At 46.9% G+C, this 13,877-nt stretch overlaps 1 protein-coding gene and 1 long non-coding RNA gene across 3 annotated transcripts in view; one reads left to right on the top strand and one right to left on the bottom strand.

Moving 5' to 3' along the window:
- Positions 1-5,133, bottom strand: part of COG7 (component of oligomeric golgi complex 7) — a 64,744-nt gene extending 59,611 nt beyond the window's left edge. The window contains exon 1 of one of the 2 annotated variants that reach the window (XM_003813706.4): positions 4,770-5,133. In XM_003813706.4, the coding sequence (XP_003813754.1) occupies positions 4,770-4,938 (169 nt within the window). In that variant the 5' untranslated portion in view covers positions 4,939-5,133. The remainder of the gene's footprint in view (positions 1-4,769) is intronic. The other variant, XM_063598575.1, reaches the window with a different exon arrangement.
- On the top strand, positions 4,942-7,743 carry LOC129394246 (uncharacterized). The gene is made up of 2 exons (XR_008621402.2): positions 4,942-5,071; positions 7,426-7,743. It is a non-coding gene; the product is annotated as an uncharacterized LOC129394246 (long non-coding RNA).
- The last annotated feature ends 6,134 nt before the right edge of the window (positions 7,744-13,877 follow it).

Here is a 13,877-nt window from a genome sequence, read left to right on the forward strand (position 1 = left end):
CAATAAATATTTGTTGACTGACTAAATGGAGAAATTGGTCCTCCAATTTGGGGTCCTCAACATGTGCTTGAATGGCTACAATCACCTTTCCTCATCGCAGACTTGGGCCCTTGTCTCATCTTGCATAAAAATAAATGAAGCTTTAAACCTATGAAGGCTACCTGCTGCCTAAGGGATAAAAGCCAAACTCCCAAGGCTGGCCAGAAAGGTCTTTCGCAGGCTGATCCCGATCTATTTATCTGCCTCATCTTCAGTTACATTTCCCCTACAAAAGTGTGATTCTCTAATAATAACACTACTAATTATCTTGTCTCACTCTGTCCCCCACATTGGAGTGCAGTGGTGCAATCCTAGCTCACTGCTGCCTCGAACTTCTAGGCTCAAGCAATCCTTCCGAGTAGCTGGACTACAAGCATGAACCACCATGCTGGCTAGTTTTTTAATTTTTTGTAGAGATAGGGTCTTGCTATGTTGTCTAGGCTGGTCTGGAACTGCTGGTCTGGAACTCCTGGCCTCGAGCAATCCTCCCACTTCAGCTTCCCAAAGCACTGAGATCACACCCAGACTGTTTATTGATATTATTCATGCAGCTCTGTTTGAACTTCTCACCTTTCCCTGGACTATGCCTTCTTATAGCCACACTCCTGTGCATATGTTACTCTCTCTCTCTCTTTAATACCAAGGAAGTAGTGAAATATAATGGTTAAGGGCCTGGGCTCTGGAGCCAACTGTCTGGGTTCAGTCCAGGCTCCCCATTCATTAGGAACATGATGCTGAGCAAGTTACTTAACTTCTCTCAACCTCAGTTTCTACAAGTCTACAGTGGACATAATAACTGTGCCTACCTCTAAGGATAACTGTCAGGTTTAAATTAGATAAACATGCCCCAAAGCAGGTACTATTCACATTTAGGCCAGGACAATTCTTCACTGTGCAGGACTGTACCAAGCACTGCAGGACATTAAGCATCACTGGGTCCTCCCACTGAATGTCTTATGTCTGAATGCCACTGAATGTCACCCCTTTAATGCAACAACTAAAAAAGCTCCCACAGCCAGGTGCAGTGGCTCACGCCTATAATCCCAGCACTTTGGGAGGCCGAGGCGAGTGGATCACAAGGTCAGGAGATTGAGACCATTCTGGCTAACAAGGTGAAACCCCGTCTCTACTAAAAATACAAAAAACTAGCCGGGCGTGGTGGCGGGCGCCTGTAGTCCCAGCTACTCGGGAGGCTGAGGCAGGAGAATGGTGTAAACCCTGGAGGCAGAGCTTGCAGTGCGTCGAGATCATGCCACTGCCCTCCAGCCTGGGCGACAGAGCGAGACTCCGTCTCAAAAAAATAAAATAAAATAAAATAAAAAATAAATAAAATAAATAAAAAAGCTCCCACAGTCCAGGCGCAATAGCTCATGCCTGTAATCCCAGCACTTTGGGAGGCCGAGGCAGGCAGATCACCTGAGGTTGGGAGCTCGAGACCAGCCTGACCATCATGTAGAACCCATCTCTACTAAAAATACAAAATTAGCCAGGCATGGTGGTGCATGCCTATACACCCAGCTACTCGGGAGGCTGAGGCAGGAGAATTGCTTGAACCCGAGAGGCAGAGGTTGCAGTGAGCCGCGATCACGCCATTGCACTCCATCGCACTCCATCCTGGGCAACAAGATTGAAACTCCATCTCAAAAAAAAAAAAAAAACCTCCCACCAATTTCCAAATATTCCCTGTTCCTGAGGGCAGGAACAAGGATAAGGGGAGGCGAGGAAAGCATTGCAACCCATGTTTCAGAATCACTTAGTTAATACATATAGAGCACTAAAAAGAGTGTCTGACATGTACCAAACCTCATATATGTGCTATTATATCATTATTATTATTATTTTTGAGACAGAGTTTCACTCTGTCACCCAGGCTGGAGTGTAGTGGTGGGATCTCTGCTCACTGCAACTTCTGCCTCCTGGGTTCAAGTGATTCTCCTGCCTCAGCCTCCTGAGTAGCTGGGACTACAGCGCATGTCACCACACCCACCTCTAATTTTGTATTTTTAGTAGAGATGGGGTTTCACCATGTTGACCAGGCTGGTCTGGAACTCCTGACCTCAGGTGATTCTCTCGCCTCAGCCTTCCAAAAGTGCTGAGATTACAGGCATGAGCCACTGCGCCCAGCCAATTTGCTATTATATTATTATTAATGTCCTTTCCTCTTTGCCCTACAAAGTTTTCCTTCAAGGTCTAACACAGGGCAAGTGCTTTATGATTCTCCTAAACAAGACGTAACTGCACCCTCCTGCCAGTTCTCACAACTCCAGATTCTATTCTGAGTAAAGCCATCTGTCATTGTAATTTACTGTTTCTATCTTCCCCACAGGCAGCAAGCTCGAGCAAGATAAACTTTTCCTCCCCACTGCCCATTTCTGGACACATGCATAGTAGATGCTCAATAATTAGTAAAAGATGCAAGGTACAATAAAGAATAAGGGCTGGGCGCGGTGGCTCACGCCTGTAATCCCAGCACTTTAGGAGGCAAAGGCTGGAGGATCGCCTGAGCTCAGGAGTTTGAGACCAGCCTGGACAACATAGTGAGACCCCATCTCTACAAAAAATCAAAAAATTGTGCCATCTGGCATGGTGGCACAAGCCTGTGGTCCCAGTTATTCAGGAGGCTGAGGCAGGAGAATTCCTCGAGCCCGAGAGGTGAAGCTGCAGTGAGCACTGACCACACCACTGCACTGTAGCCTGGGTGACAAAGCGAGCCCCTGTCTCAAAAAAAAAAAAGAAAGAAAGAAAACAATCTGCAGTGAAATAGAGCCCCCTCCCTACCTTTTCTTAAACAATGGGCACATCTGGCCGGGCACAGTGGCTCATGCCTGTAATCCCAGCACTTTGGGAGGCCGAGGTGGGTGGATCACCTGAGGTCAGGAGTTCAAGATCAGCCTGGCCAACATCATGAAACCCCGTCTCTACTAAAAATACAAAAACTAGCCAGGGGTGGGGCACGCACCTGTAATCCCAGCTACTCAGGAGGTAGAGGCAGGAGAATAACTTGAACTCAGAAGGGGGAGGTTGCAGTGAGCTGAGATGGCGCCACTGCACTCCAGCCAGGGGGAAAGAGCGAGACTTCCTCTCAAAAAAACAAAAAAACAAACAAAAATGGGAACATCTCTTGGACTATCCACTCCCAGTGGAAGCAGTCTGTTTGGTCTTTCCATCTGAGCCTAGGAGAGAGACTTGTGTGCAGTATGTACTGAATCAACACACAGTGAGTCAACACATGGTGAATAAAAGTCAAGTTGAGGAGTTACATGAAATGGTTGCCAGTGCATGTTATTTTTTATAATTTAACTTATCCTCAACAAATGGTTTAGGCCAGGCGTGGTGGCTCACACCAGTAATCCTAGGGCTTTGGGAAGCCAAGATGGGAGGATCATTTGAGGTCAGAAATTTGAGATCAACCTGGGCAACATAGTGCGACCTTGTCTCTAAAAAAAAGTTTTTTTTTTAATTAGCCAGGCATGGTGGCACATGCCTATAGCTCCAGTTACTTGGGAGGCTGAGGCGAGCAGACTGCTTGAACCCAGAGTTTGAGGCTGCAGTGAACTATGATGGTATCACTGCATTCCAGCTTGGGCAGCAGAATGAGGAATGAGACCCTGTCTCAAAAAAAAAAAAAAAAGGTTTAAGTCTCCACTGAGACCAGCCTATCTTCCTCAGCTGAAATAAAATCCACTAAAACAATGTTTTCCAGATCTGTGTCATTCTCTTACACCTATACTATAATACGTTTTTTCCAGATATAAGGATCCGTTGGCTATTCTTTCATACTCTCAAAATTCACTTTTTTTTTCTTTTTACAGTTTATTGTTTGGTACAAAACAGGCTCTTTAACTCTTTGAATAAACATCTCACAGACTCGTGCTCCTAGATTACAAAAAGTCAAAGCCAATTTTCTTTGACACTGGGCTCTTGACTCTGAGATTCAAGTCACTATAACAGAAACTAGAGTTGTTGTATCTTATGTTCTGGAAGGTGCCTCAACAAAGACATGCTAAGAACTGGTTAAAACTTCTAGCATTTAAAAAGATCCATCTTGTCTTCCAGTGCCTATGGATAATAATAAAAAGGGAATCCCAGAGATCTGCTATTGAATTATTTAGAGAAGAGCTACTGCAATAAGATCCACTCTTTTAAGTTCCAAAAGGAAACTTCAGGCCAGATGTGGTGGCTCACAGGTATAATCACAGCACTTTGGGAGGCCAAGACTGGAAAACCCATTATGCCCAGGAATTTGAATTTGAGACCAGCCTGGCAACACAGTGAGATCCAATCTCTACAATTTTTTTTTTAAACAAAATTTGTGGGGCGTGGTGGCTCGCGCCTGTAGTCCTAGCGACTCGAGAGGCGAGAGGATCGCTTGAGTGCAGGAGTTCGAGGCTGCAGTGAGCTATGATCGAGCCACTGCACTGTAGCCTGGGCAACAGAGAGAGACCCTGTTTCAAAAGAAAAAACAAAGAGAAAGAAAGAAAAGAAAAAGGAAACTTATAGCCCAGCCAGAGGAGGAAAAACAACACCCAAAATTAGCAAGTGTTCAAGACAGCCCGGCACCCAGCTGAGACTCCCGCTGACGTGATCAGGAGTTCGGGGCTTGCTCTTTTGCCGAGGGTATTTGCTGTCCATGCGTGCCCCGCCCACCTGAGTGCCTCACGCAAGTTCGGTGACCTCTGCCCAGCCGAGAGCAGGAGAGGGTCCCGCGGCCAGGGCCCCGAGCGGCTCACCCTCCACGGCGTGGTTCACCTCTTGGATGAACAGCTGCAGCTTCATCACCAGGGTGGCTGCGTGGCCATCCGCCTTCCCGGACGCCGCCTCCTTGGAGCCGGCCCTGAAGGCCGCATTGATCCACTCCTTCACGTCGAAGTCGTCTGCCAGGAACCTGGAGAAGTCCATGGCGGAACTGCCTCAGGCCTGGCGTCCAGAACTTAAGAGTTGGCTCCGGGCGGCAACGGGGATGCAGAAGCGAGCGAGCCTGCGAGAGCACCGAGGCTAGCCTCCGAGGCGAACCCCAGAAACGCCAGGACGGGTAACTTGCCCCTTTGCGCTTCCCCGCTCAGCCCACTCAGGTTGCGGCTGGGAATGACCCTCGCCGGCCGCCGTTCTTCTTCCGGAAGTCGTTGGCCGTTACCATAGTGACTGTAGGCGTCCGGAGCGCTGAGCAGAGCTGGGTGTGGGAAAACGCCCCGGACTGAGAGCTCCCGGCACCGACAAATATCCCATGTCTGCTAACATTTGCCGAGGACTAAACTATATGCTTACTATAAAGCCCTGACATACATTAGCGCATTTACGCGGTGGCTCGCGCCTGTAATCCCAGCTCTTTAGGAAGCTGACGCGGGAGAATCGCTTGAGGCCAGGAGTTCTAGGACAGCCTGGGCAACAGTGGAGCGCAGTGGGCAGCAATGGAGTGCAATTGAACGATCTCTGCTCACTACAGCCTCAAATTCCTGGGCAATTGAACGATCTCAGCTCACTGCAGCCTCAAATTTCTGGGCTCCAGCGATCCTCCCACCTCAGCCTCCAGAGTAGCTGGGACTACAGGCGCGCGACAACACTCCCGGCTATTTCTTTCTTTTTCTTTCTTTCTTTCTTTTTTTCTGAGACGGAGTCTTGCTCTGTCGCCCAGGTTGGAGCGAAGTGACGCGATCTCGGCTCACTGCAACCTCCGCCTCCCAGGTTCAAGCGAGTGTCTTGCCTCAGCCTCCCGAGTAGCTGGGATTACAGGCGCGTGCCACCACGCCCGGCTACTTTTTGTATTATTAGTAGAGATGGGGTTTCACCACGCTGGCCAGGCTGGCCTCAAACTCCCAACCTCAGGTGATCCGCCTGCCTCGGCCTCCCAAAGTGTTGGGATCACAGGCGTGAGTCACTGCGCCTGGCCTAATTATTTTCTTAATGATGTGTTTTGAGGTGCAGACCTTTTAAAGTTTGTTAAGTTCCTTATCACCTTTTTTTTATGGATCATGCTTTTGGTGTTGCGGCTGAGAAATCTGTGCATAACCCATAATCACAAACAATTTCTCAGCCTGGGCAACATCGGAAGACCCCGTCTCTGCAAAAAAATTAAAAATTAGCTGAGTGTGGTGGCGCACACCTGTAGTCTCAGCTACTCGAGAGGCTGGGGTGAGAGGATTGCCTGAGCCCAGGAGGTCGAGGCTGCAGTGAGCTGTGATCACGCCACTGCACTCCAGCCTGGGTGACAGAGCGAGACCCTGTCTCGAAAAGAAAAGAAGAAAAGGTAGGGGAAGGTATGAGGGTATTCTTTAGGTTCTAAGTTTTTATGTTGTTTCAAGAGTGGGACCAACCCAAGGGGGAGGACAAGATGTCATCCTTGGAAACCCTACAGGGGACAGTTTTCCAGGTTGGCCTGCCATTGGGGTATGAGTGGCTGGCTGCCATCTCCAGGCCTGATAATCTCTCGTTTTTCATTGGCATCTCCCTTGGTTTGTCTCATTCTTCTGGGTTGAGTAGGTTTTAACTGGGGTAACCCTTCTGCTAGGAGTCCCAATTATTTGGGGGGAGGGGAGAGGAGGGAAGGAGAGAGGAGGGGAGCAATGCGGGGAGGGGAGACGAGGGGAGGTGAGGGCAGCAATCTGATACTGTAAGTCCTCTTACTTTGTTCTTGTTAAAAATTTAGGCAGGACGCAGTGGCTCACGCCTGTAATCCCAGCACTTTGGGAGGCCGAGGCAGGCGGATGATGAGGTCAGGAGTTTGAGACCAGCCTGACCAACATGGTCAAACCCCATCTCTACTAATAATAAAAAAATTAGCTGGGCATGGTGGCACGCGCCTGTAATCCCAGCCACTCAGGAGGCAGAGGCAGGAGAATCGCTTGAACCTAGGAGGCAGAGGTTGCAGTGAACCGAGATCCGCCACTGCACTCCAGCCTGGGCAACAGACCGAGACTCCATCCCAAAAAAAAAAAAAAAAAAAAAAATCCTGCTGGGATTTTGACAGGGATTATGTTGAACTGTTGAATTGTTGGATTAATTTTAGGAGAATTGCCATCATGACAATATTGACTGTTCCAATCCATAGCATGAAACGCCTCTTCATTTATTTAGATGGGAATTTTTCAGCCTTGGCACTACTGAGCCCAGATAATTTTTAGTTATGGGGGCTGTCCTATGCATTGTAAGATATTTCGCAGCATCCCTGGCCGCTACCCATTAGGAGCAACATCCTCTCCAAGTTGTGACAACCAAAAATCTGTCCACACAGTGCCAAGTGTTCCCTAGTAGGAATCACCCCTGGGGATTTAGATCTGATTTAGATCTTCTTTAATTTCTCTCAGCAATATTTTGTAGTTTTCATTGTATAATACAAGTCTTGCACTTATTTTGTTAAATTTATTTATTTATAAGTATTTCCTTTTCTAGGTGCAGTGGCTCATGCCTGCAATCCCAGCACTTTGGGAGGCCGAGGCAGGCGGATCACAAGGTCAGGAGTTTGATACAAGACTAGCCTGCCCAACATGGTGAAACCCCGTCTCTACTGAAAATACAAAAACAGCCTGGCGTGGTGGTGTGCACCTGTAATCCCAGCTACTGAGGAGGCTGAGGCAGGAGAACTGCTTGAACCCGGGAGGCAAAGGTTGCAGTGAACAGAGATCGGGCCACTGTTATCCAGCCTGGGTGACAGAGTGAGACTCCGTCTCAAAAAATAAATAAAATAAGTATTTCCTTTTAATGCTACCATGAATGGAATTTTCTTAATTTTCATAGTTTCTTGTTACAGAAAAATGATTTTGTGTGTGTGTGTGACAGAGTCTTGCTTTGTCACACAGGCTGGAGTACAGCAGGGCAATCTCAGCTCACTGCAACCTCCGTCTCCCAGATTCAAGCAATTCTCCTGCCTCAGCCTCCCAAGTAGCTGGGATTACAGGCATGTGTCACCACACCCAGCTAATTTTTGTAGAGACGAGGTTTTGCCTTGTTGGCCAGGCTGGTCTTGAACTTCTGACTTCAGGTGATCCACCTGCCTCAGCCTCCCAAAGTGCTGGGATTACAGGCGTGAGCCACCACACTCAGCAACAATTGATTTTTATAGATTTATCTTGTACCATTTGACTGTTAAATTTGTCTTCTAGTTTGTGTGTTGGGGTGTTGTTTGGGATTTGTTTACATACAGGATCATGTCGTCTGTGAATAGACACTTTTTCCTTTGCAATTTTTTTTTGGGGGGGCGGGTGCGGGGGGACAGAGTTTTGCTTTTGTTGTCCAGGCTGGAGTGCAATGGCGCAATCTCGGCTCACTGCAACCTCCGTCTCCCGGGTTCAAGCGATTCTTCTGCCTCAGCCTTCCAAGTAACTGGGATTAGAGGTGCCCACAACCACATGTGGCTAATTTTTCATATTTTTACTAAAGACGGGGTTTCACCATGTTGGCCAAGCTGGTCTCGAACTCATGACCTCAGGTGATCCACCTGTCTCTGCTTCCCAAAGTGCTGGGTTACAGGCGTGAGCCACTGCACCCGGCCAGAAGTCCCTTTCTATTCCTAGTTTGTTGAGAGTTTTTTTAGGATGTTGGATTTTGTATTTTTTTTCCTCTGCCTATTGAGATAATCATGTCGTTCTTGTCACATTCTATTCAAATGATATAGTAATTGATTTTAAGATGGCAAATGAATCTTGGGACCAGGCACAAAGTGCTGTAATCCTAACACTTTGGGAGGCCAAGGCGACGGATAGCTTGAGGTCAGGAGTTCGTGACCAGCCTGGCCCAAATATGGTGAAACCCTGTCTTTACTAAAAATACAAAAATTAGCTGGGCATGATGGCACACACCTGTAATCCCAGCTACTCGAGAGGCTGAGGCAGGAGAATTGCTTGAACCCAGGAGGCGGAGGTTGCAGTAGGTGGAGATTGCGCCATTGCACTCCAGCCTGGGCAACAGAGCAAGACTCCACCCAAAAAAAAAAAAAAAATTGTCAGTTTTAGGCCAGGTGCGGTGGCTCACACCTGTAATCACAGCACTTTGGGAGGCCGAATCACTTGAGGTCGGGAGTTCGAGACCAGCCTGGCCAACAGGGTGAAACCTCGTCTCTACTAAAAATACAAAAATTAGCCGGGCATGGTGGTGGGTGCCTGTAATCCCAGCTACTTGGGAGGCTGAGGCAGGAGAATTGCTTGAATCCAGGAGGTGGAGGTTGCAGTGAGGTGAGATTGCGCCACTGCGCTGCAGCCTGGGAGACAGAGCAAGACTTTGTCTAAAAAAAAAAAAAAAAAAAAGTCTATTGTATGTGATATTAACATAGCCACTCCAGCTTTCTTATGATTACACTTGCATGGCTAATTTTTTTTAATTTTTTTTATTTTGTGTTTTTTTGTAGTCCCAGCTGCTAGGGAGGCTGAGGCAGGATTGCTTGAGCCTGGGAAGCGGAGGTTGGAGGAAGCCGTGATTGTACCACTGCATTCCAGCCAGGGCAACAGAGCAAGACTCCATCTCAAAAATAATTGTCCATTTCATCCAAGTTGTATAATTTGTTGGCATAAAATTGTTCAAAGGATCCGCATATAGTCTTTTCTCATCTGTAGAATTGTGACGTCTGCCTGTTCTTTCCTGACTTTGGTAAATTTTTTTTCCCTTGGTCAGTCTGCTGAAATTTGTGAATTCTGTTGCTCTTTTAAAAGAATCAGCTGCAGGCCGGGTGCGGTGGCTCACGCCTATAATCCCAGCACTTTGGGAGGCCAATACGGGCAGATCATCTGAGGTCAGGAGTTTGAGACCAGCCTGGCCAACATGGTGAAACCCCGTCTCTACTAAAAACACAAAAATTAGCCAGCCGTGGTCGTTGGCGCCTGTAATCCCAGCTACTCAGGAGGCTGAGGCAGGATAATTGCTTGAACCTGGGAGGCAGAGATTGCAGTGAGCCAAGGTCAGGCCACTGCACTCCAGCCTGGGTGATAGAGCAAGACTGTGTCTCAAAAAAAAAAAAAAGAACCTATTTTGACTGTTAATTTTTTTCTATTCAACTTTGACTTTGTTAATTTTTTTCTATTTTTCATTTTCTATTATTGATCTCTATGCTAATCAGTTTCCTTCTTTCTTTGAATTTAGTTTGCTCTTTGGTATATTAAAGTAGAATCTTAGGTTACTGATTTTAAATACTTTATTTTCTCATATAGGCATCTAAAATTACTAATTTTTCCCTCATAGTCTAATGGCTAGGAAAAAATAAAAACAAAAAATAAAATTATAAAGCAAGACACTGTCTCCACAAAAAGTTAAAAAAAATTATCTAGCCATGGTGGTTTGCACCTGTAGTTCCAGCTACTCAAAAGCCTGAAAGGCCAGAGATCATTTGAGCCCAGGAATTTGAGGCTGCAGTGAGCTATAACAGTGCCACTGCACTCCAGCCTGGGTGACAGTGTGAGACCGTCTCTAAAAAAAATTTCCTCTGAGGCCGGCTGCGGTGGCTCACACTTGTAATCCCACCACTTTGGGAGGCCGAAGCGGTTGGATCACCTGAGGTGAGGAGTTCACGACCAGCCTGACCAATATGGTGAAACCCTGTCTCTACTAAAAATACAAAAACTAGCCGGGCGTGGTGGTGGGCACCTGTAGTCCCAGCTACTCAGGAGGCTGAGACTGGAGAATCACTTGAACCCAGGAGGCGGAGGTTGCAGTGAGCCAAGATCACGCATGCCATTGCACTCCAGCCTGAGCAACAGAGCAAGACTCTGTCTCAAAAAAAAAAAAAAAAAAAAACTTCCTCTGAAGCATTGCTCTAGCTGTAATTCATAAATTTTGATGTTTTCATTTTTGTTTGATTCTAAATGTTTTTAAATTTTTCTTGTGACTCATTTAACCCATGGGTTATTTAGAAGCATGTTGTTTAATTTCCAAATAATTGGGTATTTCTTGGATTTCCTGTTGTTGATTTCTAATTCAATTCCATGTGATTGGAAAACATACTTGGTATGATTTATATTCTTTTTTTTTTTTTTTTTTTTTTTTTGAGACGAAGTGTCAGTCTGTCTCCAGACTGGAGTGCAGTGACACGATGTTGGCTCACTGCAACCTCCACCTCCCAGGTTCAAGCGATTCTCCTGCCTCAGCCACCCAAGTAGCTGGGACTACAGGCACCTGCCACCACACCTGGCTTTTTTTTTTTGAGACAGAGTCTTGCTCTGTGGCCCAGGCTGGAGTGCAGTGGCACAATATCCACTCACTGCAAGCTCCGCCTCCCGGGTTCACACCATTCTCCTGCCTCAGCCTCCCGAGTAGCTGGGACTACAGGCACCCGCCACCACACCTGGCTAATTTTTGTATTTTTAGTAGAGACGGGGTTTCACCGTGTTAGCCAGGATGGTCTCGATCTCCTGACCTCGTGATCTGCCTGCCTTGGCCTCCCGAAGTGCTGGGATTACAGGCGTGAGCCACCGCGCCCAGCCTACCCAGCTAATTTTTGAATTTTTGGTAGAGACGGGATTTCACCATGTTGGCCAGGATGGTCTCCATCTCTTGACTTTGTGATCCAGCCGCCTTGGCCTCCAAAAGTGCTGGGATTACAGGCATGAGCCACTGCATCCGGCTGGTTTATATTCTTTTATTATTTATAGAGATGGCATCTTGCTTTGCTGTTAAGGTTGGTTTCAAAATCCCCTGCAGATTCAAGCAATCCCCTGTCTCAGCCTCCCAAAGTGCTGGGATTGCAGGCCTGAGCCACCGTGCCCAGCCCTTAAATTCTTTCAAATTTATTGAGACTTGTTTTATGGCCTAGCATTGGTCTATCCTGAAGACTGTTCCATGTGCACTTGAAAATATGTATCTGCAGTCATTGGGTGGAGTGTCATATATATTTTAGCTACGTTAATAGTGTTGTTCAACTATTTTATATACTTGCTGATTTTCTATGTAGTTGTTCTGTCATTACTGAAGGTAAGGTATTTAGATCTCCAATTATTATTATTTTGAGACAGAGTTTTGCTCTGTCGCCCAGGCTGGAGTGCAGTGGTGCGATCTCAGCTCACTGCAACCTTGCCTCCCGCGTTCAAGCGATTCTTCTGCCTCAGCCTCCTGAGTAGCTGGGAGTATAGGCATGTGCCACTATGCCTGGCTAATTTTTGTATTTTTTAGTAGAGACAGTGTTTCACCATGTTGGTCAGGCTGGTCTCGAACTCCTGACCTCGTGATCCACCCACCTTGGCCTCCCAAAGTACTGGGATTACAAGTGTGAGCCACTGCACTCGGCCCTATTATTTATTTATTTTTTTTTTTTGGAGACGGAGTTTGCTCTTGTTGGCCAGGCTGGAGTGCAATGGTGTGATCTTGGCTCACCACTACCCCCGCCTCCCAGGTTCAAGTGATTCTCCCGCCTCAGCCTCCCAAGTAGCTGGGATTACAGGCATGCACCACCACACTTGGCTAATTTTGTATTTTTAGTAGAGACAGTGTTTCTCAATGTTGGTCAGGCTGGTCACAAACTCCTAACCTCACGTGATCCATCCACCTCAGCCTCCCAAAGTGCTGGGATTACAGGCATGAGCCACCATACCTGGCCTCCAGTTATTATTGAATCATCCATTTTTACATTCGATTCTATTTAATTTTTGCATTAGGTATTTTGGGGCTTTGATGTGAGGTGCATATACATTTTATAATTTTATGTCTTCCTGGTATATTCACCTTTTATCATTATTAAATGTTCTTTTCTGTCTCTAGTAATATTTCTGTCTTAAAGTCTATTTTTATGCCAGGTGCGGTGGCTCACACCTGTAATCCCAGCCCTCTGGGAGGCCGAATCACTTGAGGTCAGGAGTTCAAGACCAGTCTGGCCAACATGGTGAAACCGTCTCTACTAAAAATACGAAAATTAGACAGGCATGGCGGTGGGCGCCTGTAATCCCAGCTACTCGGGAGGCTGAGGCAGGAGAATCGCTTGAATCCAGGAGGTGGAGGTTGCAGTGAGGTGAGATCACACCACTGCACTGCAGCCTGGGAGACAGAACAAGACTGTCTCAAAAAAAAAAAAAAAAAGTATTTTGTGTGATATTAACACAGCCACTCCAGCTTTCTTATTACTACTTGCATGGCTAATTTTTTATCCTTTACTTCCAACTGATTTGTGAACCTAAGTGTACCTTTTGCAGACAGCATAGAGTTGGAATTTGGTGGTGGTGGTGTTTTCAATCCAGTATGACAGTTTCCGCCTTTTTGGAGACAGGGTCTGGCTCTGCCACCCAGGCTGGAGTGCAGTGGTGTGATCTTGTCTCACCACTGCCTCCTCTGCAACCTCTGCCTCCTGGGCTCAAGCCAACCTCCCACCTCAGCCTCCCAAGTAGCTGAGACTACAGGCACATGCCACCATTCCCAGGTAATTTTTTGTAGAGACAGGGGTCTCACTGTGTTGCCCAGGGTGGTCTCAAACTCCTGGGCTCAAGCAATCCTCCCATCTCAGCTTCCCAAAGTGCTGGGATTACAGGCTCGAGCCACCACAGTTTCCTCACAGCCTTTTGAGTTAAGGCAGGTAGTATTTCTATTTCCAAAAGAGGAAACTAAAGCTGAGATGAGGCCATGCTGTAGAGAAACTTGAATGCTAGGGCAATTGATTTTATTTAATCCAAAAAGATATGCAGTACTAATTAAATATGATTAGAGATGCAAGTAGGGTCAGGCTAGGCATGGTGGCTCATGCCTGTAATCCCAGCACTTTGGGAGGCCAGGAGTCCAAGACTAGCCTGGGCAACATGGTGAGGCCCTCATCTCTACAAAAATCTAAAACTTAGTCAGGTGTGGCAGCACGCATCTGTAATCCTAGCTACTTGGGAGGCCAAAGTGGGAGGATCCCTAGAGCCCAGGAGTTTGAGGCTGCAGTGAGCTATGACCAT

Source organism: Pan paniscus, chromosome 18, assembly GCF_029289425.2.
Source record: "Pan paniscus chromosome 18, NHGRI_mPanPan1-v2.0_pri, whole genome shotgun sequence".
Taxonomy (NCBI): Eukaryota; Metazoa; Chordata; class Mammalia; order Primates; family Hominidae; genus Pan; species Pan paniscus.